Raw genomic sequence first — 27,582 nt, forward strand, 5'->3', positions numbered from 1 at the left:
TTCTTTCTCTGGCTCCACTGCAGGAAATTTCCTGATTGAAGGAACTTAGTTCTTTAGTGCATGTCAGAGGAACCAGGGCACAAACGAAGCAACAGGAGACAGTTTGACCTCCACATTGTGCTTATTCAGGGAACTTCCAGGGTGGGAGTGGCTTACAAATCAACATTTAGCAATGAGCTAATTTCTTAAATGGTAATGGGTGACATCACAGTGGTTGTGTCCATTATCAGTCTGTGCTTCTCACTAAGCGTGCACACAACACCAACTCTGAACGGCTTCAACATAACAGAGCTGTGTGTGCTCAAATCACTTCCAACACATGAGCAGCTGTTAGATACATCAGTTTCTTTAATATTTCAACAGTGCAAATTAAATCTGATTAATAAACACGACATGAGAAATACATTGCTTCACATTTCTGAATCACATCGTATTCATTGAGAACATTCTGGGATACTGAGAAATCACCTGAGAGAACGAGTTAGAAAACCTATTCAGTCTGATATGATGATTGTGATGGCGAGAGTTTACGACGACGGGGAAAAAAAGAAAGAAAAAGAATCTGTTGATGATCGTTTCCACTACACGAGCGTCAAAACATCTGTCAAATATAGAATCCGTTTCAGTCTCACCGCTACTATACACTAAAGTCTGCAAATATATCACAGCAAGGACGAGTCACACAAATGTCTTTTTTCTTCTTTTTCAAAATAAAACATCCAAAAATATTCAACATCTTACAAGATATCTAGAAGTTAAAGTCATACAAAGTGTGCAAATGTCAACGAACGCTCATGAGATGACTCCAAATGAAGGCACCATACTTTTAGATTCTACTCCATCACATGAACTGTGACCGTGGCGGCCTGTCCGATACCAAATTTGACTAAGACCCCCCCACCAAAAAAAAATATATATATATATATATATATATATATGGAAAAAATGAAAATAAAAATGAAACTACAAGCAAAATAAAACCCAGTCAGCAGTGATGGAGTACCAGTTCTGCCTTGATGCCATTTAACAACCAGCCCACATTTTGACAGACTTCAGATAGAATCTGAGCTAAATATGGAAGTCATTGGTGAATTTCTTGTGGTAGTTCCCATGATACCCACAGCAGTGGTTTCAACATTGAAACCAGTAATTCTCACACTTTTTGCAAAGGACACTGGTCCATTTCCCCCTTACTAAAATACATGGACCATCCAATGTTACACTCCCATTTAAGTGAGAATTTGGCAATGAGCTAATTTCTGTATGGCTAACACTCTGTCCTAACAATATATATATTTTTGTACAAGGGTTCAATAAATTGGCTAAAAAGGAAGAGGCTAGCAGTGATGTGGCGACCAAAGACCATCAAGACTCCATGACATTCAACTTTTTCAAGCAATGACTGGCAAAATAACCGCTCGGGGTGAGAAGTGGAAGGTTCAGCACTTTCCTCAACTTTGAGGCAAGCAAGTGCGCCGCCTACCAATGAGAGGGCAGGATAGTGCTGATTGATGAGAGCGGGTGGTAAATACATCCCCACTAGTGTTCAACCTTTGTTAGCGTCTGCTCACTCACTGACATCCAAACAGTATGGCTCCTTAAAAGTCCTTCCACCTGGCTCTACCTCCTACAGTTCACAGATGATTACTACAAGCAGATGCATGTATGGAAGACCAAATTAATCAAAAATAAAAGACCTCATATATACATTATGTTATTACACCTAAAATATCAAAATGCACATAATTTAAAAAAATGACTTTTTTTTATTTCCTTTACAATTAATTTAAAATTCCTTATGTTTTTTTGATTTTGTTTTGTTCATTTCAGTGGTATGTCCCAGGTCATTTGATGTGTCGCTTCCTCTCATCCTTCTTTCCTCTGTACTACACTGTCTAATCAAAGGCCTGAAAACCCCCAAATGAAACTTAAAATTGAATGAAAAGGAAAATCGAAAAACGGTAAGTTTAGGAAACAAAGATATGAATTAATGTCACAGTTTATGAAATGAAGCCTACATTTGATTTTAATATTTTTAACACTTTACTGAGTCATTATTTCATTTTTAATTTTGGCAGTTCTGGTCCTCCACAATACTTACTATTTTTGATATACACGCCTGTGTAAGCATTAAAGATATAACTAAAGTAATTACAGCAAGAAATGGTGATGCTTTCCTGGTGCAAATGTTTTTTGTGTTTAGAGGTACTTCTAAATTCATTAATTTAACACACGCAAAAAAAGGCAATTGCCAGTGCTATCCCTTTAGCCTCTTAGTAGATGTGTCTATTGTATAAACTTCAAATTCCTAGATGATTTTCAGAAAAGCTGACCTCTGACCTTCAGGTCAAGGTCACTGTGATTCAAACTTATACAAGATTTTTATTAGATACAGCTATAAAACTTGACTTCAGAAATTTGGTGTGATGACAATACACCATCAGCCTTTCACAGCTGAGGCATTAAGGCTGCTTATATATTTACTTAAAAACCAACTACACCCACAGAATGTAAAGAAGCAACTGCTTTGAATTTGTCAAACATATCTGTGTACTGTGTTGAAGCGACATCAACTGATGTTAAAACAGGCCTGTGCCGTTGTTTCGTGTAGTACCACAGGATGGCACAGCGAGTTACCCAAGAGCAGATTCCCACAGCTAACCTGGTAAAATGCAAATCGTCTAGAGGAAACGGGGCTGAGAGAAACGTTGGAAGTTTAACGAACAGCAGCACACATCTGAACATGTTTTAATACACCTGCTGTTAAAAAGCTGCTCCCTGGTGGTGACATTTGCAAATGGTAAATAAAAAGGGTACCTTTAAAGACAAAACAGTACCTCTGAAAAGGTCATTTTCACCATTTTCTGACATTTAACAAAATATTTGTAGGTTAAGAAGAATTTGACAGGTGAAAGACTCATGACTTCAAAGCCCTGACTACTATTAACACCTTCATCTGGTTACTTTTAATGAACATGGTCTCATTTTTCCCTCATTGTGAAACTCAGTCATGTTAAGTGTCTTTAAACATTCACAGGGAAACTTTAATACTCTTCTTTTTAGACAGTTCTGTAAGCAGTGGAGCGAAAAAGTAAAGAAAAAAAAAATTACCTCTTGCCATCCATAAACCCCGAATCGCAGTTCAGCAATGATGGTGCACTAATACTGATAAGAGATGCATGTCACTCAACTTCACCGCACACCAAAGTTCAAATTCACAGAGCCACGCTCCTAAAGACATTTCAGCGAACTGTCACTAAAAACGAGGCTCAAGTCTTCCTCACAGAGGACAAGAGGGACCGTTCATCCTGTCGAGTATGACCTCAGCGGGGGGAAAAAATAAATAAAAAATAAGCACACAAAAGATAGATAACGGCACAAAAAGGTCAGAAGCAACACAAAGTGTCCATGTGCAAAAGTTCCCTTTTAAGACAGAAGAAGATGAAACTGCAACATAATCCAGGAAGCGGCTGTAGATCTAAAGATAACAAAAAGCATGCATGTCCTCCATTGGCTGGAGTACAGACGGTTTGTTTGGGTTTCAACCCAAGTCCATATTTCATCTACTATGACACTCCAAACTAAGACTTTATCAGCTATAGATCTCCAAACAAGCAATGCCTCCTCACTTTGCCCAAAAGTCTACATGAACCTGATGGCAGGTTACAGTTGGCACTAAAACTTTTTCTTAAATGGATCTCCAGCATCAGCCCAAGTCTGCAGCTCACATTAAACCTTAGACAGTAAATTTGTGAAGAGGTTCTCTGGGTAAAAACTAGGGTGGACATTTCTAAGCAAAGAGTGATGATTTCTCAAACGACTGTGTGCAGTTGTGGCTAGCTTGCGACATGTTAGCTCTACCTGGTGGACTTTGCAGTGGACTTACTTAGTAAAACAATTCTATACCATTCTCATAGAGCTGAATCACTGCCTTCCACGCCACTGCATCAATTAAATGTGTTACAGTAGAGGGTTTGCAGAAACTACATACATGGAGAGCAGAAGTATAAATCCACTGATATACATACACGTTTCTATGCAGTGCATAATTAAAGTCAATGAGCTAAAATAATTAACAGAAGACTCGTGAGCAGCTTCTGCTGAACGGTCCGACCTTTCCTACACAACATGAGCTCTGGCCGACCTTTAGTCTATTTAGTTGTTTAATGGTGACCACCAACTACGTCTTATAGCCATCTGCACATAGTAGTAACATGTTACAGTAGCTCACTAGAAAAAACAAAAATAGGGGAAAATATGTATTTGAAGATAACAGATACACTTAGAATTTAATAAGCATTCAAATATTTGAAAGCCATGGCCATTCCAAGCACAGCTGAAGGAATTTTCAACCCCTACTGGTGCAATTCCAGTTTGTTGCATCTTTAGGTTTTGTAATGTGCATATAGACAACGCAAAGTGACGCTGCGCTGGGTTAACTCGCTGAGAAACTAATGTACTAGTGGGAGAGTACTGAATCACAGGTGACCTCATTTACACACAGCAACAGTTATTTTATCAGGACATTGCTGTCTTTTTTCTATTAGTTCTACTAAACCTTTTGGGCTGTCTTTACGTAAAATGAGTCGTGTAAAAAGGGCACTAAACAGATACATTACAGCACTCTCCCAATATTCAGGCTGGTAACAGAGTCCATGTTGTAAGACGTTCCACGTGGTCGCTTGCTTCTACAGTTATTTCACATCTTAAAGCGAGAAAGAAAATCATCCTTTACAGGCTTGCATGTCTCACCAGTGGAATTACCGCCACCTGAAACACATCTGAGATGTCACACTGGATTTACACGACTAGGTTACACCTGAAAGGTCGTTTTCAACATGCAGCAGTGTTTTTGTGCATCCAGGCATACTTTGCTTTATTGAGTCGTCCATAAAAGGCAAACTCTAGGCTGAGCAATTGGGCAAACATATTTGCGATAACCCGACTCAATCTGCAATTGGTTTGATTTTTGTAGTTCAACTTTGCTCATCCAGCAAGTGCGTCCTTGCTTTTAGTTGCACTGAGCTACAGTTACGAGTTGTACCACGCTCTGGTGCTCGTCTTACTGAACCTGGGCAATAGCCCAAAATGATGCAGCCCTCCGAGATCAATTTTGCTGAATAAGTATTTTTCATCGGGAAATGTTAATCTTGATTTTAAGAAAAATAAAGAACACACAAACTATATATTTGAGTTTAAAAAGGCATTTCTGTGAGTATTAGAGACGTCACAGCACGGCTGCTACTTATACAAACATGGAAGAGCCTGTTTGGGGGTTAAACTATCAAGTTATTGTTTAGAAATGGGTGCTATCCTATCAGACATCCTTATCTGACCAATCGGGACCAATCTATTTTATGGACCAGATCGGCTTCTTAAAAGACATAAACGTGTTTTATTCAAGTTCAGAGACTTTATCATTATCCGTTCACCATTTTTCAAAGTTAAAATCAAATGTGGGCTCTTGTGGGGACATAACCATTTTAGCCTTTTGGTTCCATTAACTCTTATGCGCTCTCGTCTGATCTGCAGCAAACATCGGTGCAATGGGATTAACAGGAAGTGGAAGAGCTCCTACAGTGGCCGTGGTGCCAGCTGGATGCATAACGTGAACGTGCAACGGCTTTATAACCCTTTTGGACCTGTTGCGGAACCCTTCCCAACTCTCCGAGCTGCATTTTTGATTCCACGTGTGAACGAAGCTGCAGGATAATCTAACGACCACTCACACGGTTCTAGTATGACATCAATAATCTCCTGAGATCACCCGGTAAGAAATTCCCCTGATATAGAACAGCAACACGACGGTGTGGCACAGAACTGAAGCAGGACTATATCAACTATACAGCCAACACTATCACACTGTTATACCGAGAAGCTTTGCACACTACAGCAAAGTCTATTGCGTCTCCTATTTGGCGAGTATGAAGGAGGAAATCACGGCCAGGTCACATTTACAGGTCTGAAGAGGAAATACATCAAATTCTCACAACCACAAGTGGGGACAATAATATCCATGTGATCAGTCTACAGCTGCCCTTGGTTGTCTGTATGAAAGGATCCAATACTGTGGGAGGAGCAGAGAGGGCGTCGAGCAGCAGCTGAGCATGATGGGAAACAAAATCAGGTCCACGCCACTTTGCGTGAGATGGCCTGTTTGAAGCACTCAGGGTCAATGTTTCCGCCGGGCCGCAGCGCCCTCTCCAGGCTCACAAGGACGTTTTGGTGGCACTCTCTGATGTTGACAGGGTACTTGGCCCTCAGCAGCTCATAGGCAGCGATCAGCCTCATGTTCTGCTTCACCATCAGGTACTGGATGATGCATGTGGGCGCCAGAGAGTAGCCGTCCCGACAGTGGACCAGGACGCGCTTCCGCTTCTCCGTGGAGGCGTTGATGCACTCGTTGATGTCCTCGAAACAGCGCTGCTTCAGCGACGGGCCATCGCCCAGAGCGTCCGGCACATCTCCGATGTCCACTTTGAGGCGGGACCAGCTGTGGCGAGCGCCACGAGAGCAGGTGCAGGGTATGAGGCTAAGGGAGGGGGCCGATTCTCCTGGAGCACTGCTCATGTCGATGATGCTATCGATGTTGTTGCGGCACAGCGTACGGCCATTGTACGCTGCGTTTAGGTTGCCGACATAGATGTAATCGGTCACCTTGGAGATGACGGGCTCCGAGTATTGGAAGTGTTCGGGACCACTGGGTTTGGGCTCTGGCGTATCAGGGCCCCTCGCTCCGGCCGGCCCCGTGGCGGCTCTCCGGCTGTAGTTGCGGAGCTTCTTAGAGCCGGAGCGGGACGGCGGGTTGGAGTCGGACTCTGAGCTGCTGTTCCAGGGCGGCGAGAAGAGAGAGAAGCGGCTGGAGGACTTGCTCTTGTTGAGTATCTCCACAGGGCTGGACAGGCCGGAGCAGGACACTGTGGTAGAAGCAGAGGCGCAGAACAGGGACGCTCGTTCCAGAGAACCCGTGCTGCTGGCTGCTCCTGCACTGTGAGCCTTCTCCATCTGCAACACAGACACAAATGAAACATGGATAACAACTCTCACAGTAGGTTGTCACACCAACCAGACCTGAGAAGTCCATAGCAGTGCCTGCTCCCCCCTTCATAAAAAAGCCAGGAAACACAGATTCCTCAGTGCTTCCAACATATGATATGGACCCATTTGAAATCCTTTCTCTACACCCTTCCACGCTGCGAGGAGTTAAACTCCACATGGAGTTTCATTTGGATCTACTGAAGTAGAAATACAGCCGCAAGCTTTAAGAACCCTGTCACCTTTCTGCTAGAAAAAGAGGAAACTAATCAGCATCTTCTGTGACCTACCCTGCTATCAGATTGATTTATTAAGACAACATCCATCACCCAGACGCATCTGTTCTACTTTCAGTTTATTCAAATATTTTCAGCAAGATTTCCAAAATGTTCCTACTTCTTTTCATTATTTTCTTGTTGTTCTTTAATTGATTAATATAGTATTTAGTTATAGAAATAAAAGCATAGATGTGCCTATTTTTGTATGTGAACACTAGTCCACAGTTGCAAACTCATTCTTTTAGAAACGCCGGTTTTTTTTAATATGAAGATGTTTCAGGATCCAGATGTACCTCAACTCCTGCTGAGGACATAGCAGCAGATGTTTGTGTACCTGAGCTTTGAGGTTGTTCTTCCACTCCTGCGTCTCCAGAGCCTTGAAGCGTCCGCTGCTGTCGGAGGACACCGACACACAGAGAGGCCGGTGGGCTCTGGCAGGGAGCTGGGGGGTGAGGGCCACGGGCACGGGCCTTGCATCGGCATGCTCGCTCCTACTCATCATTAGATTCGGACAGGAACCTGAAACACCCAGGAGGCCGCATGTGAGATCAAAAGGCAAACAACAGAACTTCTCCTCTCCGGTATTTGTGGAGACGACATGAAAAGAATTCTCATTCACAGACAACAGTTTAAAATTGTGTGTTACGTAGGGCTGCACGATTTTGCATAAAATGAGAATCACGATTTTTTGGTTTAGAATTGAGATCACGATTTTCTTTTCCAATATAAATATTTATTGCACTTATTAACTGCACATCAACTTCGTAACAGTTGAGACTGAACACAAAAACAACAAATGTCTCACATTTTGTCGTTGCCGCAAAATGTTGTACTGCTTGAAATTCCGTCTCCACCGTTGCTCGACGCTGCGTGTATAGAGCAGGTAGTGCAACAATAGAAAAATAGTTGCGGGACGGCACTGTGCAGCGTTTGTCTAGGGTGTTGATCATTTTCCTAAATCCCTCGTTTTGCACAGTGTTGATGGGAGCCATATCTTTGGTCAGGTGATAAGTGATAGCCTCCGTAATTTCTTTGTGCCTGCGGGAGTTCGACGGGTATAGAGAAGCGCTGTAGGTTCCCGTTATTGATGTTTGGGTGGTTGACCGGGACGGATTTTCTCCTGTCACTTTCTTGGCCTTTACAGCTTCCTCATCTCTCAGGTGCTCTCCGTTGTTTTTTTCCCCTGCCAGCTGACTTCTGTATTGTGGTATAAGGCTCCGCCCTTGTCATTTGTTGAGCAGGAAGAGTGAGCGCTTGTTTTCATGCAGCTTATGTCCAGGATCAAAATGCAGTACAATCGTCATCTTTTACTTTTTTTTTCTTTTAAAAATCATTGTCACTTGGAAATGAGATCGCACATAAGTATGAATTGAGATCGTGATTTTCTAACGATTAATTGTGCAGCCCTAGTGTTACGGTACCATTTTCCCCAAATCTGCAAACACTCCAAAGGTTTAAAGTCAAGTTGAGGAATGAAGGATGAAACACTTCTCCAAAACTACGCTGTAGTTCATACTAGTTTTACACAGACAGTTTGTGAACTGAAGATTTGAAATCAATTATATTATTAGATTCATATTTAATTTAATCTACCTCTTTGCAGTTTCCTGCCTAAAACCGAGAGACAACAGAAGAAGGTGTTTCTATCTGTAATAGTTTCAGTTTTAAATTGGAACTTCACTGTTTGCAAAGATACTATTCTATCTGTGCTAATGCACATGTATTCTCCCGGGCGTGTGCTTCTGTCACTCTGTGTGGGGAGAGTGGACGTCACTGCCAGCAAAGATGTTACTGCCAAGCGCACAGGAGGTCAACAGGACAGTTGGACAATGAAGAAGGGAAACCGGGTTCATAGCTCGATTTTTGGGTTTAGTACATACTTCAATTTCTTTAGAACAGATAAATACTTTGACTTTCACCATTTATGTTTATTAGAACTTTATATATTTAAAAAAAAAAAAATAACTATAAAGCCCGTCTGAGCTCAAACTGGACTTATGCTGCATATAAATTGACTTTGCCACCCCAGCTGCAGACCATGAGATTCTGCACAACTTTTACAGGTTTGTATCTTACTTACATCCATCAGAAAAAATGTGGAACGTTATTCAAGCCCAGGACTTGTTCCTTCTGTTTGTCCACAAGTTTGAAATCAGGAAAAAGAAGGCTGGGATTTGCTGCTCCCTCCTTTTAAAATCTGCTAATCAACTAAATCTTAATCAGCTGGTTTTTAATGACCTGGAAGTACCGTTAATGACACCTTGTGAATAAGGGAACTTCTGCCCATGCAGGATTTGACCTACCAGCACATTCTGAGCGGGTGATGGACTGAATCTGCAGTGTGTTCTGGGTTTTCAGCAGGCGGTGGAGAGTTCTCAAAGTACCTGCGCACAGACAGAGAGGTCACCTTACACAGAACTTAACAAAACACAGAGGAGATATTTAAAAAAAAAAAAAAAAAAAAAAAGGACAGCGGCACCAGTCTTACCGATCCTTCCGTTCTGCCTGCAGGGCACCATTGGATCCAAAACTTTGTGTGCACTCCGCTCTTCCTCTGCATCCATGTTCCGCCTCCTGCAGGGAGAGGCGCATCATAACCCCGGCCCTTCATCTTTTGGCAAGCCGAGCAACACATCAGCTACATCGGGCAGACATGGCTTCAGATAGTTGGCGGTACCGACACCCGAACGGCTGCTAGCATCACCGCCTAGGTTAGCAGCTAACGAAAGAGCTAGCCATCCAGCCAGCTGGTCGGCTCACTGTGTGTGAGTCATATCGTGGAGCTGGTGGAGGCTCTGACCGTCAGGTAATCCTAGTGGGGAAGCGAAGCTGCAGCAAACCAGGGCTCGCTCACGACAGCTTGACGACTAGAGCCATTAACCACAGTAAACCTTAAAAATCCCCGGAGCGTTAGCGAGCTAACCGTAGACTGCACAAGTATCCGTTGCTCACGGCTCGTACACGGGTGGCACAGCTCCATCACACGAAACGACAACAAGAACATGCACACGATATTATGCGTCCATCTGCCGCCACACAACGCGGGTTAACGTGGATGTTAAACGCCGTAAATGTGACCATTTATCCGGAGCTTCAGTGATTAGCTGCCTGGCTAACCAGCAGCAGCATCAGCACCGTGAGCGCGCCGGCTTCAGTCCATGGGAATTGTTGTCCTGGGATTGGCCTTGCAGGATTTACCCCGCTTAATGACAACCTTTAACCTTTAAACAAATACGAATGCGTATTATCTGAGTAAATTATACGGTGTATTTGCAAAACTAGATTAACAGCAAGCAATTATACGCAATAGAAATTCCCTGCGAGACAAAACCCGGGGACTAAGGAACGCAAATTTTGTAGGCTTTCATTAAATTGTGACTCCAGTGAGTCCCAGGGCAGTGGGAAAAGCAACAACAAAAAACCCAAAGTAACCTCATAATCTTTTCCAATTCACTTTCTAAAAAAAAAACCTTAATGGAAAACATGAGCGGGAGAACTGCCAAAATCCTCACGTGAGCTGACTTCAAAATGCGCATCCTACTTCACTTCAGTATCCCCCCCCCCCCGTGGCCCTCATCCTCTTCTGTAGCTTTGCTACCGAAAGGCGTGCTTATGGGTATTTTTCACAAAATCTTGGGAGACATATTTAAATAATTCACGCAATTCTGATTCACTTTGCGGCATGCCACAAAAGCATGTCTGATTCTGCTTTGGCTTTGTCCTGCAGCTCTTCACTCAGCCCTCACACTGAGTCTTCGGAGCTGAGCATAATTCTGCATCTGTAGTAATAAAACTCACCGAAACAGAGCAGAACTGAGCTGGAATATTTTCTCAGCAATGCGCACGCGCTGATGGACTCATCATATTGAATCTGTTTTGAACCAAAGTGAAATGTCTGTCAAAACGCACTAACGCGACTGCTGGAAACCGATACGTGAAAAGAGCGATGCGCGCATTTACGCGTGTGGCACAGTAACATTCCTTTCATCAACACACTTATTTACAATATTATGCGAAATATTATTTACAGTTGTTCTGCACGTCACACAGGTCAGCTGTTACACTTAGATTTCGGTGGAATAGTTTCTAATAGCAGCTCCTAATAGAAGAGTTATCCCTCCCTTGTATCAAAATCACACCTGAAAGGACTTGCTGTTTTCAGGGAGATCTGCGCTTATAATATTATTCGGTTAGTGTATTACACACTTTCATCCCGTCTACTGGATTTTGAACCGCTAATTTTCCTCGCTCTTTGTAGAATCATTGGATCATTTATCACTGAAAATAAACTAGTTGAGCCGTCTTTGTCACCGTTGTCTGTCTCATAGCATATATAATTAAGTAAATCATTTTTTTAAATATTGTTCTTGCTGTTGAGTGATCCATTGTAACTATTTTGTTCTTCCATGCGTACTATTTCAATGAAACGCGCAGATATTTTGTTTAAAGGCTTAGTTGTAAATGTCGTTAACCCTGAACAGGTTACCAGTGAACTAGTCTTTGTTAGGTGCTTAATCTACCAGTAGCTCATTGTACCATAGCTTTCCTTAAGATCTATTAGATCTATTTGACTATTTCGTTCTATTTTTTATGTAATCCAGAGTATATTTTGTGGTTGTGTCTAGTTAAACAAAGACAAAACCTTACAAAAGAATTAAGGATTAAAGATGGAAACATTCGTTTAAAGTTCCAAATATTTCACTAAATAAATATAAATTCACATTTATGGCAGAAATGGTCAGATGACGTCTAAAGTGAAGTCTGTAGCATAAGTTTATTGGATCTACTCACCGTGTGTGTGTGTGTGAGAGAGAGAGAGAGAGACGCAGGCTGCAGCTGTTTCTCAGACTCAATGACTGAAGCAGTTTCGTCTGAAAGCAGAGTTGATCCTGTTCTTCTTCTTCGTATGCTTTAATTGGATGGTCTGGGCTTCTCTTCAGGTAACCTGGTAACCCACCGATCTGCTGATGTCACTGCTCTCCATAATGAAGTGTGAGTGTATCCAGCCGCCTTTGTCAATAAGCAGGAGGGTAAATTCACAGGAGATAAGCCGGACAATGAAGGCCATGGCTGGTTTAAGCTGATCAGGAGACACTGAATTTCTCGCAAACAGGTGATTCCAGTTTATTCTCCAGTTTACTTTTGCACCTTTATTAACAATTCATCGACTTCAAACACAGATAACACTGATATTTTTTTATTATAGAATGAATTGTTATTCAAAATAATAATTAAAATGTGTGGTATTTTGGGTACATTTTAATTATTACTGAAAAGGGATGGGATTCATCACCAGTTAGTGATTTTAATAAGCACGAATGTCCACCACTGGAACAGAATATTGACACAAAATAAGAAAAAGAAGATTGTTTTTGACTCGAGGCCCCTTAGCAAAATTCTGAGAGCTATATTAGTTTAATTGTTACGTTATAGGTGAGTCTGAAGCAGATTAGGAACCCTTTAATGGATCATTTTCATATTTAAGGCCTTTGTTAAGGAGGTAAAATATAAAAGCTGTCCCATTTTGACTCCTGTGGATCAGAATTTTTGTTTGTTTAACTTCATTTATTTATTACCTTTATTGGATAGGAAAGTGTAGTGAGACAGTGCAGGAGAATGACACAGAGGAAGCAGCCCGGCAGACACTCAAACCCAGGTATCTAGCCTTCTGTACTTCAGCACATGGGTCACCTGCTCAACCAGGTGAGAGAAAGTGAAACAGAGAGCAAATTCACACCAAGTACAAACACAACAAATGGCATGATGGAGATAAAGCAAGGAAAGTAAATACACAGAAGCCACTGTAATTAAAAAGGAATAAATGACAAAATACTGCATGATGTTACATTAAGGTATAGAGAGAGAGTTCTTGCATTAGTGGCTTAGTGTAAAGCAGGGGTCCCCAGTCCAGGAGGGCCGGTGTCCTGCAGGTTTTAGATGTGTCCTTGATCCATGACAGCTGATTTAAATGGATAAATGACCTGCTCAACGTGTCTTGAAGTTCTCCAAAGGCCTGGCAATGAGCTAATCATGTGATTCAGGTGTGTTGACCCAGGATGAAATCTAAAACCTGCAGGGACACCAGCCCTCGTTGACCGGGATTGGGGACCCCTGGTGTAAAGGTTTGCAAATCCGTCTAACAAGTCAAAGATCGCTGCTCGGAGAAGACACAAATCCCCCATTTTAGGTGGAGTGAGTAAGATTTTTGTTGTAATTGCAGCAGAGTTGAAGGAGGATGCTGCTGAACACACTTTGCTGTTTGACCGGTAGGTCCTTTAGGGGATGTGAGGTGTTGTCCAGTATGTTCAGCAACAATCTTTGCCCAGGAAACACCTGTAGGGGCTCCAGAGACCCCAGAGCCAGGCCAATCCTAATCAGCTTCATCAGCTGGCTCTGTTGCTGCTGATGCCCTAACAGAAAATTGCACTAGTAATGACAGGTTAGTTTGAAAAATGTGCGGCAATATTTTTTTCCGACTTGTATTCCTTCAACTGATGTTCCCGTTATTCATTAACGTTTATTTTTAATGAGACAGAATAAAATCACTAATGCTCAGACTACAAATGTGTCCTTCCATTGTCATCTCAGTGTCATCTGCAGGTGACAGAAAGTGGAGAGAAGATCTTGTGTGTCCTTAAGTGGGTGGGACATTTACACTTCAAAGAGAGCTTCCAAGCTTCTTGGCTCGTCCCTATCAGGTCTGTTGAGCCTTCACTGGCCTCCTGTAAATCACCCTCTGAGGTAGCAGCAATATAATGTTGACCAGTAAAATACAAGCCCGTAGATCATTTGTTATTGAAGCTTATTGTGATGGTACACTCTAGCGGCTGTGGTAATTATGACAAGAGCAAAGGAGAAAGTAAGTGGCGATTGTAGGGGGATGGATGGATGAACGAAAGAAATTAATCAGTCAATCTAGGGTGACTTTCTTGAGCTCGTTCCCACTCTGATAAGGATTGTTCTTCCTTTGCCCTGTGAACCTACAAGCTCTTGCTTCCTGAAGTTCTCCAAAAAATACTACTGAGTTCTCCGAAGGCCCTCTGGGCTTTTCACACAACCGGAGAACATTAAGGCAGGTCCTTTGACGATGTGACAACATAACAATTGGGATTAAAGGGTTGTAGAAGTTCAACAGAAGGTCCTCCAGGTGCTCTGCGCCATAGTGCACCTTTAAAAGGGACTGTTGAGATTAGGGTCCTCGTAAGGTCTTGGGAGCTTTGCAGAATAACCTTCAGAAAGGTCCCCTGAAGGTGCTCTGAAGGTTTCCCGAAATAACTTTCAGGGAACGTTTTCTGAAGTTCCCTTGAAAGTTCTGAAAAAAGAAATCCTCTTAAAATAATTATTTGTATTCAGCATTGTAAGCAATAAGCTAAACTCCATCGATTGTAGTTAAGGTTTGAAACGCTGCGAGATGATGGCATCTTTTTTTGTCTTGAACCACAGAGCAGCCCGAATCCATTTTAGACCCATCGTCTTACACCATGAAGCCACATCGCTTCAGCTGATCCTGGAGAAACATTAAATATCCAACAAACAAACAATCTGTAGCTGAAGCGTCTATATCACTCAAAGCCAGTATCTTCTAATGTTTTCAAACTTTATTAGAGGTAGGGTCATTTTTGCTTATGAAATCAAAGTTTCAAGTCAACAGAGGCTCGTCGTAGTTGATGTTTTAACATCAGATGCTGACAGAGTGAAAATCTCCCGTTTTGTGAATGCACTGAGCTGTGCATTCACAGAGCATTTAATGAGGACGGTCTCTGGAGGCCTGAGCCAGCAGGAGAAGGCACCTGCTGAACTCGGCTTGATTGAGCTCAGTTTTTGTTTGAGTCGTCGTCTGTCAGGGGAGACGAGTGAGAGTCTCAGACTTGTTTGTCCATAAACGATTGTTTCTAGCTTTTAGATCATATTCCAACTGTGTAGAAAGTTAACAAGATCTTTTCTTAATAAAAACATATAGAGTTTTTTGTGTTTTGTAGACTAAAATACATTTCACTTTCAGTGTGTTTACATAAGAAATAATGATATGCATTTCCAGGTCCATTAGTATTTAGAAACCGGCACAACAACTGCAATTTTGCCTTTGCCTACAGGGGATTTGAAATCAAACAGTGAAGATGTGGTTGAAGTGGAGAAGTTCAGCTTTAATCCAACGGCTTTAACAAAAATATTGCATTAAGTGTTTAGGAATTACACCCAAGCTGCTCTGCTGAATCGAGCTCGGGTAACTGACTTGGCGAATTGAAGAATATCCCCATTTCTTTGCTTTGACAAACTCGTGGGTCGCTTCTTTTGCAGTCAGCCTTGGGTCATCATCCTTTTGCACTGTAAAATGTAGTCCGATCGGTTTTGTAGCATTTTGTCAGAGTCTGATCACAGAGGGTGGCCTTGAGTGCCACCCAGTGCTTTGCAGCGTGTCCTAAACTTTCTGTATTTCCATTCAGTAAGACATCTTTGGTTTGTAGACCTTGACAGAGATACTCCTGCCTCCTTAAGAGTGGTCCTGGCTTGGTAAGCTGTTGTAAAGCTGTTGTTTTTAACCATAGAAAGAATTCCACAACCATCAGTTGTCTTGCATGGTGTTCACAGTGCTGCTGAGCTGTTGACATTTTTGTACCTTTGTTCATACGGTACGAAGAAATATAGTACTGCCCCAGACTGCATGCATGAACAAATGATGAAGCTCTGGTTATATTACAAAACACAAGAAAAACACACCTTTATACTGATTAGTACTAAGAATTGCAATTCTACTACTAGTAGTAATAATCTTATTTAAAAAATGACTTATTTATGTCAGCCTTTCTCCTGCTTTCCTCCTCTTCCCTCTTTTACAGCAGCATCACTCCCCGTTTCACTTTGAGATAAACTTGTTTCCTTATATAGAGAAATAAGTGTGATGGTATGCAGATTGCAGACAGCCAGCACAAACGATGCCGGTGCCCACTCGTCATGAATCTGGCAGAAGTTTCACGTGCGAGCTCGTGTCTTTCGCAGGGTAAAAACATTTACTGAATGAGGCTCATTCAGAAGTTCAAGACTTGGAATCAACTCTTTTATCCACTTCATTTGTCTTGGAATAATGAGTGAACATATTGACTGTTTGATTTAAAATCCACCATGTTGTTGTTGTACTGAGGGAAAGTGTGTACTGAAGCTATGGACCTAACTGTATTACTCAGTACAGCTATCTTACAGAGGCTAAACTGTGTTTATAAAGCAAAAATAAATGTTAGAAAATATATTTTAGCATGTTTTGATTTGATACCAAAAATAATAATTACAAATCTTAATATACAGTATAATACAAAGTAATCTTATTCAATAATTTCCATATCAGAAGAACAAAGGGAGAAATGGTTATCAAAAATATTTGAATCTCTCTTTTTTTTTTTTTAAATGGTTTCATTTAGGGTACCACTGCTGAGCGCTTTCCTTCATTTTGCTGGGGATGGGGATTTTCTTTTTCAGGGTTAGAGTGGAGTTGACCTGCTCGGCCGACAGCAGGCTGTGCCACTGAGCCACCGGCCGTCGCGGGTTGGACAACATGTCGGCCCAGTGCCTTAGTTGGTTCCCTGTGGCATCACAGCCCAGGTAGATCTTCCCTATCGGATCATTCCTGGTCACGGCGTCATGGTCCCACACCGAGACCACCAGATTCACCCTCTGAGGAAAGAGATTCAGATTTAAAGTCGCCTCACTATCAGCGCAGCATTAAAGTGGTAGTCTTTAATATGGGAGACAGACAGTATCTCTACTTTTAAGATTAGGCTTCAAACTTTCCTTTTTACTAAAGCATATAGTTAGGGCTGGACCAGGTGACCCTGAATCCTCCCTTAGTTATGCTGCTATAGGTGTAGGCTGCTGGGGGATTCCCATGATGCACTGAGTGTTTCTTCTTCACCTACTTTGTATTTATACACCTCTCTGCATGTAATTAATAGTTATTATTAACCTCTGGCTCAGCATGTCTTTTATGCTGTCTTTCTCCCCTCCAACCAATCACAGCAGATGGCCCCGCCCCTCCCTGAGCCTGGTTCTGCCGGAGGTTTCTTCCTGTTAAAAGGGAGTTTTTCCTCCCCGCTGTCGCCAAAGTGCTGCTCATAGGGTCACAGGATTGGGGTTTTTTTCTCTTATGTATTATTGTAGGGTCTACTTTACAACATATATAGCGCTGAGGCGACTGTTGTTGGGATTTGGTGCTGTATAAATAAAACTGAAAAGAAGTGAAGTAAATTTTTCCACAGGGATGCACCAATCCATTTTTTTTAGTTTGATGTGATACCTCAAGTGTGACTGTGTGCTTATAATAAGTGTCAGTCTTATAACAGTGTTAAACTAAAAAGCTGCCTCCCTCACTGCATACAGCTGAGGATCATCCCTTTATGTGTTAGGCTGCATTAGGCTCTTCTTTGAGAAAGGAGCTGAATCCCTACACCAGAGGTAGAAAACCTTAAAGCCTTCAGTGTGTGATGGTTTACAAAAGTGTGTGTGCCATGTTCATCAGAAAATCACAGCCACTCAGAACAACAGTAAAAGAGTAATTATCAAACATGTGAAAGTGGCAGGAGTCTGTTTCCCTTCTCAACAATGCGGCATGTATTATGTAACCACTTAGACCAGGACTGGAAAAATAGCAGGTTGAATTTTATTTTTATTGACACAGTGTATGCGTCAGCCAGTGCAGAAGTATAAATGTCAGGAGAGAGGAAAACATTCTCAAGTTAGTTCAATCCAGGATCTATGCTGATATATATTCTTTATATTCTAAACCATCATCACAAAATGTCTCCAGAATTACTGTTAAAATGTTTTGTGTTTATGTAAAATTAATATCGATGACCAGTCTATTGTTTCAGATCGTCTCAAATATTGTTAAAGATCTGCTTCAGCCAGGATGTCGTTACACTCACCTGGATTTGATCCAGTGACACGTCAAAGACGAACGATTCGTTGAAATAAGGGTTCAGCGTCTTCTTTTTGATAGACGTCTTTTTTTTCTTCCACTTCCTTTTGTCCAGAGCTAGCTGCATCTTCACATAAGGATCTACGAACACAGCATGGAGGAAAGTCACTCGGAGCACCTATAAACTGTATTTCTTCATGCAGATGCATGATGCCTCCATAAAATACCTGAGAAGAATTAATGGGGTAAAATAATAAGGTAAGCAGGAATCAAGAAACATGAATATTGTAACAGCTGTAACAGTATTGATGCAATCATGTCTGAATTGCATCAATAAAGAAATTTTAGATAATCATCCTTTTAGTTAAGATAATCCGTTATGACTTTCTTTAAATAAATATACAGCTAGATGTTTAAATTAAACATGGTCAGCACTTAAGCATTACTGCTCAAACCTGTTTAAGAAGACAGTTTGTTTAAAGGGGGAGGAGCTAAAAATATTATGATAAGATGCATTAGACCCCAGTGTAAGATAAACGAAGCTGCTGTAGTCGAGTACAGCTCCCACAATATGAAGATGGAAATGACTAAACTTCTCCAATCTTCACTGTTTCTGTAGTTACTGCTGTCAACCACTGTGAGGCAGTGTTGTCTTCTGTTACACCTCCAGTGATCACCCGTTGGTTTAATGGAGAGCAAATGTGTTCTTGGATTTGCTGTAAATTAGCACGCTGGAGCGTTTTTGAAAAGTTACATTTTTGATTAAGATCCCGTTTCAGTCTGACCTGAGGATCCTCCAACATCCATGCTCTTCAGGTTTTTGGCCTCCAGGATTACCACAGTCAGCTTGCTGGCAGAGGGAACATAGCGCAGGGAGAAGCAGATCTCTCCTAGATTTTCTTCCTGTAGCACAAACGTCATACAGAAATCTGTAGTTCTGACAAACTGAATCAGCTCTGATATATTTCAGTAAACTGAAATGAATAAAAATGCAAATAAAAGGAGGAAGCTGAAGGAGAAAGTGACCATCTACCCATTATGAGAGCCTTGTGCTAGTGACAGTACAAAATGATTTAAATAATATTCACATTCCTCTTGGATAACCTGCAAAACCTATAATGTTACTAACAAGTATAAAAATAAGAATAATACGTTTTATCTTAAGTGCCTTTCAAAATATTCAAGGTTAGAAGAGTTTAAAAAATTTAAAAAGCCAAGAAAAATGTCAAAGTGAATTAAACAAATATGCAGTATATAAAAATCATTAAGAACAGAGGATGCATGTGACAGGTGGAAGATGGTCAGAAAGAGTAAGTCACTTTAAAGAAATGTGTTGGGATTTGAAAGTGGAGAGAGTCAGGCAGGAGATGTCAGGTAGGAGAAAGCATCTGATGACTCTAACCTGAGAGGAGGGGGGAACCGAGAAAGGAGAACCTTTTATAACCTGGATTTGGTGCCAATGAGGGGGACCTCAGTTTTAACACTATTCAATCTGATAAAGTTCCTGGAGACCCAGGATTTGATTTCCTTGAGGCAACGAAAGAGAGAGGTGGGTGGGAGGTTTGGTGCACAGGTAAAGCTGGGTGTCATCAGCATAAAAATTGAAATTAATATCAAATTTACAAAAGAGAAGAGACCAAGTGGAAGTAGATTATTAATAGGAGAGGTCCCGGGACAGATCCTTCAGGAAGTGTCAATCGGTTGTTTTGAGATTTTTGAGTTGAATGAAATTAGTTTCAGGATGCATCAGTGATTCCGCTACAGGCTAGTGTCTCAAGAAAATGTATTGGGGTATAGTATAGAAAACCAGAATAGATTTTGACAGTATGAAGAGAAGAGTAAACAAACCAAGCTTGAAAAACTGTTAATCCTGCCATTAATCCAACTATTGGTCCCAGGAAGCAACATGACTGCTTTTTCTTTTTGAATGACACAAGAGGTTTGGATTAGGAAACTGAATCCTTAAAGAATATGGAAATACATTCGACAAAAATTGATTAAATCCTTCCTAGATGCCACCACTTGGACCATGAAGAATAAGGAAATGTGTGAAAGCAAACCTCAAATTTGGCGGGTGCTTCCAGCTCCTGCCACTCCTCGATGATGTGATTCCAATCAACATTGCAGAGCTGCACCCGGATCTCGCCGATGATTTCGTGTTTGGAAAACCGGTTAAAGTCAAACACTTTCATCACAGCTGTCGACTTCGTGAGGGTAGACTTTGGTAGCTGGGGGCATATAACTAAGGTTGGAAGCTCTTTCTTTTTTGAGGATTTGCAACATTGACGTTCAACTTCAATAATTCACCACATACACAACAATTTTTAATTATAACTGTTTTTTAAGCAAATGCAACTAAACAGGGCAAGTCACCAGGTCCTACCTGGAAGGTGAACTGCTCGTTGAAGACAGGGTTCAGCGTGCTCCTGAACACTTTGGTTTCATAGGTTTTGCTCTTTTCGGGGAGGATGTAGACTCTGACATATGGGTCTGAGGTTCCTCCGAGGTCCATGGCCATCAGGCTGCTGGCTTGTTTGATCCCCAGTTTGAGCTGTAAAGGTCGACAGGAAACAGATGGATATTGACTCATACCACAGCTGAAAACTAAAGAGGAGCTGAACAAATTTCACACATTCAAATGTTTAAAATAAGAATGCAACATTATAGAAGTGCAACGCTGCATGAAAGGTAAACAATTAGACATTCATTTAATCACCTCAGACAGAGGCCCATCATATTCCAGAGAGTAGAGCAGCTTTCCTCTCTGCTTTTTGGTTGAGCCATAATCAACATCTGCCACATCTGGCTGAACCTGTCAGACGAGCACAGGAAGCACATTAGCTGTCCAAGCCTTTTCAGGGGGTAAAGCCATGTTAAACTTTTAAACTAAAACTGTTGTATACTTTTAATTAAAAAAATAAAATTATGTCACACCCAGAACCAAATAAATCCAGAGTAACGACACAACATAGAACATCAAGTCTGTTCTTTGAGTCTGAAAAATAAAGTCATGTGGTGTCCTAGTGTGCATTACATCTAAAGGACAGCAGGGGTCACTGGAACTATGCTAAAATTACTCTACTGCTCTACTTGATCAATAACTTAAGTGAACATTTTCCTGATGAGTTTATGGCATTAATTGTTAGTGTCAGGTCTTATTTAACATAGTCTCATGTTGACTCAACGGTTTCTCTAAAGTGCCAACCGCATGTTCCCAGTGACGTAAAAATACAGGTTGTGCGTGCCAGTTCCTAACACCTTGATTGTAGTTTGTTGTGGACATGGACAACTGGAGACCCAACAACGAGTAGTCATTCCTGTGGCACATGCACAGCTGTAAAGTAAATTCTCCACAGACGAGTCAGTGGCATCGACCCTCGCAGTTACCAAAACGTTATTTCACTGAGCGCTTTCAAACCTATCAAAAGTAAAATCGAGTCAAAGGTTCTGACCAGTTGTTTCTTGACCCAAAAAGTAACTAAACTGTTCAGCAACTAATATCTGTCCAGTTTACAAGGAGCCTGTCATTAACCAAGGTCTTTTCACAGGAATTCTTGAGGGTTGGCAAAGCCCAGGAATACCTTAGCATGCTGAAAAGTAACACGTGAGACATTCCAATGGTTATTTCCATCTTTTATGTGTAGTCTGTAGTGTGTAGTTATAATCAGTTCAGTGGAAATAAAAAACAATAGAATACATTGTTTTTGTGTTGTGGATCAGTCAAATTTATATCAGATACTCTGGCCTCTGCCACTCACCAGGGCTGTGGTTGTTTTTCCATTCACCGCCTTCAGATCGATCTGCTCGTTCTTCTTCTTTTTCTTCTTTCCTTTGCAGCAGCACTTGATGCAGACACACAGGCAGCAGAGCAGAATCAGCAGACCGCCAGCTGCAAAGATGGTGTAGATCGCCCATCGAGGCACTGTGGAGATAAGACGAGTCCACATTATCTCACCAACAAAGACTGATTCTGTAAACAAAATGTCCATTTTATTCTCATTGAAAATCTATGAAAATATTTGTTCCTTTGATTAAAAGTTGAACATATGAGCTTTATGGTAGAGTTAGATATAATGGTAAACTGATTACACATTCAGTTCACATTAAAATTATTTCTTTGTATTTGCAGTGACAAATCGTGCCAGTGTTTAAATCCTTTGATGTCCCAGTGCTAAAAGATGGACAAAACATAATTCATCAGAAGATAAATATAAATAATTTCTTTGGACATAATATTAATTGATTGAGTATGTTGAGAATGTAGTTTAAAGAGAATAATTTAAGACCGGAGATAAAACACTCTGGAAGCAGCTACGTCTCTAAATCGTACAACTCTATGCAGATGACACACTTTTGTGTGTGACTAACTTTAAGCCTCTGAGATCAAAGTCATCATTAGTGATAACTTTGACTCTAGATTTTGAAGAATGGCTAAACGGACGTTTTTGAAAATAAGAATAGGTTTTGATGCATTTCCAAATATTCATTTTCTTGGCCTCCTGATTACCGAGTCTTCAGAGACCAATTAAAAGAAAAAAGAAAAATGACATATTCAGATTGCAGAGGGTTCAGATTGAGGACATCAACAACGATGACATAAGAGACTAGCTTGGTTGTGCAATGAGCCTATGCACAACTTTGCAGAGCATTGTATACATGTAATAACTTTGTGCTATCATAAAAAATACGTGCAACAATAAGTTTGTGTGCTGCTCTTGTTTGTGTTGTTGTTGGTCCTTTAGGCAGTAGAAACTACAACATCTAAGTTTTAGTGAAATTTCAAGACACGTTCCAAATAACAGCTAAACCCAGGCATCTTATATTACAAGACACAGCATACAGCAGAACCAGGCTCAGGGAGGGGCAGCCATCTGTTTTGACTGGTTGGGGAGAAGGGGAAAGAAGCTATTATTGAGACCCTTCTCATCATTGTGTCTTTCATCAGCAGCAGGGGGAGATCACTAGCATTTGTATCTAACTTATTTGCTCACCTGACAAGATCAAAACACATATTTAACTCTAGTTATCCTTTGGCTACTTGGGAAATAATTCATTACTCACAGGGTATCCGGTCGAGCAGGCCATTGATGAAGGCAACAGCTGGGTCGGCAGTGGTGTTAGTATATGTGGAGATGAGGGTGGTGGGGTGATCTGTGACTGTGAAGCTTTTTGCCTTTGATAACAAGTTAGATTTCACATGGGAAGAATGTTGTGGTGGAAGGATTTTAGACATGATGAAGAGGATGAAGATTTCTGGAAGCAAGAGATGACAAATGTTTACATGTGTTAACAAAAAAGTCTCTCAGCCTTTGTGCTTAATGAAAAGTGGAGGGAATGGCTTCCCTCAAATTACCACAGGCTTGATAGATATGAGTCAAAGTGACCGCATGATGCACGTGCAGTCACTTTAAAAACACACACACACACACACACACACACACACACACACACACACACACACACACACAGTCCAACAAAGAGACGGTGGGTGGAACCTAAAATCTCAAATTTGGACTCATCAGACCAAAGCACAGATTTCCACTGGTCTAATGTCCATTCCTTTTCTTTCTTGGCCCAAACAAATCTCTTCTGCTTGTTGCTTTCACTTAGTCGTGGATTCTTAGCAGCTATTTGACCATAAAGACCTGATTTCCACATTCTTATTACATTATATTGTATGGTAAAGACCCTACAATATTAAAAAGCCATCTGCTGCAATTGATTGGGTGTGACAGGCGACAGCTCATTGGTTCCTGAGGTGAAAAGTCGCCTGCTATCGTCCAAGAAAGCATAGTTAACAGAAATCCTGACCTTTTATTTATACACTGAGTTGATTTTGTTCTTAAACATATTCAAAACTCGCCACTGCACTATAATCTTATAAAAGTGATTTGTAACTATACCACTGGTGATACCCTGTGGTCAGATTACAGAGAGACCATGGTTTTACAACCTGGTCAAAATATCACCTTTTAACCCATAAAACTTTTCAGTGTTGAGATATTTTTGGACTTTAAAGGAAGTTTCCCAGCAACAGTGACGTAAAACAAATTTCAACAAACATCAGAGCCATCAAACTCTGCTGATACGACTGAGTGGAATTCCAACTACGGCCCTCCACCATGAACAAACAGCAGCAGCACATTAAACCACGGTCTGATTCATGCTCCGATAACAGCACTCCACACAATGCTTCAGTACTATTTCTCTTTGTAGAAATACCCAAAAGCCAGGCATACATACTGAATTTACTTCTGCTGCCCAACTCCTCATCCTTATGTTAGTCCTTCACAGTCTGTGATCTAATTTTCACCCTAAAATTAAGCCTGGAAACCAACTTTTTTAAACATGTTGCTTAAAACGCTGGGTAGCGTACATGCAAATAGTTTTAATGGCGATCCATTAAAACTATTTGCATGGACGCTACCCAGCGTTTTAAGAACTGTTTTAGCAAGTGTTTTAGTGTTTTAGACCATCGCAGGGTTTCTGCAGCTTAAGGCAATTTAATTTAAGACTTTAAAAACAATAACAAACCTTTTTTTTGCCACTCAGAATGAAAATTATGAACAAATTAAACAACAACTCAACTTGAAGGAAAAGAAAGATAAATTCCTCTGAGTTAGAGATACAACTTAATATTTTTGAAATGTTTGAAAGATTGAGTTAAAACATTTAATATTAACTCAGGCCTTATTTTAACAGAACAAATTCAGTGCTTAGAAATAAATTTTAAGCACCAGCAGGATCCTTGCTAATCATCAAAGTTAAACAATGACAAACAAACAAAAAATAAAGATTTCTGCTCTCTATTATGGGTCAAGCACTTAAAAATTGGATTCTCTATATCCTGTCATACAAATGATCACATCTCTTGTGAAATCACTAAGAATAACGATTTGAAAAAGGCAAAAAAAAAATTAGGATAAAAGAAGTATTTTACTTACTTATGATGAATTTAACAAAAATGTTGACATCCCTGCTCAGTCCATACAGGCGACTGGCGAAGGCTGATAGTTTTCCGTGCTTTACCACTCAGATTAAAAAAAGTTCGGTTGAAGAATAACTGAAGAGGAAGGACGGACTCTCTAACAAAGGGACTTTTCCTAAAAACAATCTTTAAACTGCTGATTAAAGAGAGGAAACTTCTCCTCCCTCCAGCTACATCCACTCTGTTTTCCCCGTAATCAGAAGGGGAAACACAACAAAAGCTTCAAAACCAGGATTTACCAGGGGACAGGCCTTCTTCTAATCTATATACTTAAACTGTGGAAGTGCTTAGTGGCAAAAAGTCCACTTACTGTACGACTGAAGCTGAAAAACTAAAAGAGCTGTACTGACAGATCCCTTTATAAACAACGATAGACCTCCTTTGGCGAAACAAAACTCGTAGCTCCAGCTCCAGGGAGTCTATCGTTGTTTATAAAGGGATCTGACAGTACAGCTCTTTTAGTTTGATAAGCACACATGCAGGTCAAATTACATGATAATAAATAAAATTCTTGTTGAAGAGACATAACAGACTACATGGCCGTCTGTCAGCAATTAAAGTTTGCCGTCTTTTATGATTATTGTGACATCACTGAAAGGAGAATATACTGAAGCCTTAAAAACTGCTGTTCCTCTAGCAGACACGAGGCCAGGGCTGCCACCAAGGTGGGGCCAGAGGGGCTCCGGCCACCCCCCAAAATTTGCTGGAGGTGTCCCTGCACGAGGCTGGTGACAAATGTTACCGAATTTAAAAAGCATGTTCACAGCCTGTTACATTTTTTTTTTTTTTAAACAGACTTTGGATAGTTTCCCACTTCATAAAAACAGTGCTGATGATTTTTTTTAAACATCACTGAGTGAGTTATTGGGCTATTTTGAGACACAGTTGTTCAGATGAAGGCAAATTTGGAGCTTCAGGCTCCAACAAAGACCATGGTGATGACTAAAACACAAATATTCAAGCTTTGAAATGAACAGTCCAAAACCACGGAGTGGCATCATGGAGGCTACTGAAAGTGAGGACAATAAATGAAACTAAATTAAATCTTGCCCAGTTATAGTCAGAGTGACCAAAGTCTCTGAAAGCTAAAACACTGCCTTTTCTCTCGCTCCTTCAAAGATCAGTCTGAGAGTTAAGATTTGATCTCAGGGTTAAAGTTGGAATTAGGTTTATGTTTGGGTCAAAGTCTGGCCCTAAGTTTCAAGGGTTAAAATGAGATGTAAGAGTTCCAGGAATTCATTAATGTAAATGAATGATGAACATGCCTGTGTCTGGGGAAGGCAGAAGTCTCTCTAACAGTTAAAAAAGGTTAGCCAGAGTATGAGAACCACTCATCCAGACAGGCTCAAATTTAACAATGCACTTATTCAGGACTCACAAGTTTCTAGCAGATAGGATGAACAGCGGTGTCCTAATAATCTGAAAGATTACTTAGATTAGTACAACAAGATTACCTTTTTACAAGATAACTAGTGTCTGATGTTGTTCTGCTATTATTGAAAGGGAAATATTTCTAAATATTCTATAATATGTCTCAAAGCGATCTTTGAAAAGTTGAATAAGGAGTGTGACAAAATGTGAAGATTTAGAGACGTGCAAGAAACGAAGACAAAAAAAAAAGTACAAAAAAGGAAAAGCAAAGGAAGAAAGGACATGGACAGGGAAAGTTTATGACATTGGGAGGGTTACATGGAGAAGAAGAAGAAGAGAAAAGAACAAATAGAAGAAAGAAAAGGGAGACAGAGAAGAGTGTGAGTGGTGAAATAAAGAAAAAACTAACACAATTACAAGAGCAGGGTAGAAAAGAGCAAAGGAAACAGGAGGAGAGAAATGAAATGGGTCGAGCTTTCAAGATGAAAGTTTAAGAGACAAAATCAGAGAAGAAAATAATTTATGGGTAAACTAAGAATGTAGACATAAAGCACATCCCAGATTCTCCGATGAGATCCCAGAACAAAAAAGTAAAGAAGGCGATCACAGAAACAAGAGATAAGAAATGAAAGAAAGATGGGCGAATCCAGCTAACAGTGAGTGTGTCTGTTATTTTCTGCAACTGATACAAACGTAATTGGACTTTATCAAACACTGACATTTCCCCTGAGACTCAAACAGTCACATAACACAAAATTTAAAAAAAAGAAGAAGAGAAGAATAGAAGCAGCAACAATACCCCAGTGTAACGAGGACTTTTCTCTTCTTTTACTTCATTTCTTCTCCAGTTGTTTACGGGGCTGTTAAACAGCTCGAGCCTGCAGAGTCTACGACTCCTCAAGCGTGGCTAATTCAACCTGGAGCAGCTGCCACACCTGCTGAACACACACAGAAACAGTAGTCAGAGTTTAAACAGAGGTGGAGTTAGTGAAATGCTGCTTACT

General features: G+C 40.8%; 2 protein-coding genes and 1 long non-coding RNA gene across 5 annotated transcripts; 1 reads left to right on the forward strand and 2 right to left on the reverse strand.

Annotated features, from left to right (window-relative positions):
* Positions 1–328: 328 nt before the first annotated feature.
* On the reverse strand, positions 329–10,479 carry LOC146666812 (uncharacterized). The gene is made up of 4 exons (XM_085414944.1): positions 9,802–10,479; positions 9,617–9,697; positions 7,648–7,832; positions 329–7,005 (listed from the first exon to the last, which is right to left on the reverse strand). The coding sequence occupies exons 1-4, from the start codon at positions 9,875–9,877 to the stop codon at positions 6,124–6,126; spliced, it is 1,224 nt and encodes a 407-aa protein (XP_085271070.1). The 5' UTR covers positions 9,878–10,479; the 3' UTR covers positions 329–6,123.
* On the forward strand, positions 9,942–20,367 carry LOC146666813 (uncharacterized). 3 transcript variants are annotated; one of them, XR_014912807.1, is made up of 6 exons: positions 9,942–10,119; positions 12,254–12,426; positions 13,902–14,011; positions 16,785–16,907; positions 18,335–18,477; positions 20,232–20,367. It is a non-coding gene; the product is annotated as an uncharacterized LOC146666813 (long non-coding RNA). The 3 variants fall into 3 exon arrangements; XR_014912808.1 differs by lacking the exon at positions 16,785–16,907; XR_014912806.1 differs by lacking the exons at positions 13,902–14,011; positions 16,785–16,907 and having other exon boundaries at positions 9,943–10,119.
* syt8 (synaptotagmin VIII) lies at positions 12,423–27,467 on the reverse strand. The gene is made up of 9 exons (XM_085414943.1): positions 27,378–27,467; positions 23,281–23,472; positions 21,978–22,141; positions 20,936–21,031; positions 20,603–20,770; positions 20,280–20,447; positions 19,005–19,122; positions 18,227–18,360; positions 12,423–16,979 (listed from the first exon to the last, which is right to left on the reverse strand). Exons 2-9 carry the CDS (start codon positions 23,450–23,452, stop codon positions 16,719–16,721), a joined length of 1,281 nt encoding a protein of 426 aa, XP_085271069.1. The 5' UTR covers positions 23,453–23,472; positions 27,378–27,467; the 3' UTR covers positions 12,423–16,718.
* Between the last annotated feature and the right edge of the window lie 115 nt (positions 27,468–27,582).

Source organism: Rhamphochromis longiceps, linkage group LG7 (genome assembly GCF_057381845.1).
Source record: "Rhamphochromis longiceps isolate RC_006_pf linkage group LG7, R_longiceps_female_GT1.1, whole genome shotgun sequence".
Lineage (NCBI taxonomy): Eukaryota > Metazoa > Chordata > Actinopteri > Cichliformes > Cichlidae > Rhamphochromis > Rhamphochromis longiceps.

Bases quoted from the DNA above. Each gene is read 5' to 3' on its own strand.
- LOC146666812 (XM_085414944.1), bottom strand. From the start codon at position 9,877: ATGGATGCAGAGGAAGAGCGGAGTGCACACAAAGTTTTGGATCCAATG. The intron at 9,698-9,801 runs GTAAGACTGGTG...GTCTGTGCGCAG, and splicing joins CAGGCAGAACGGAAGGATCG to GTACTTTGAGAACTCTCCAC. The intron at 7,006-7,647 runs GTACACAAACAT...TCTGTGTTGCAG, and splicing joins AGAACAACCTCAAAGCTCAG to ATGGAGAAGGCTCACAGTGC.
- syt8 (XM_085414943.1), bottom strand. From the start codon at position 23,452: ATGTCTAAAATCCTTCCACCACAACATTCTTCCCATGTGAAATCTAAC. The intron at 21,032-21,977 runs GTGAGTGGCAGA...CTCGTCTGACAG, and splicing joins GAAAAACAACCACAGCCCTG to GTTCAGCCAGATGTGGCAGA. The intron at 18,361-19,004 runs GTCAGACTGAAA...CTGTGTTCGTAG, and splicing joins GGATGTTGGAGGATCCTCAG to ATCCTTATGTGAAGATGCAG.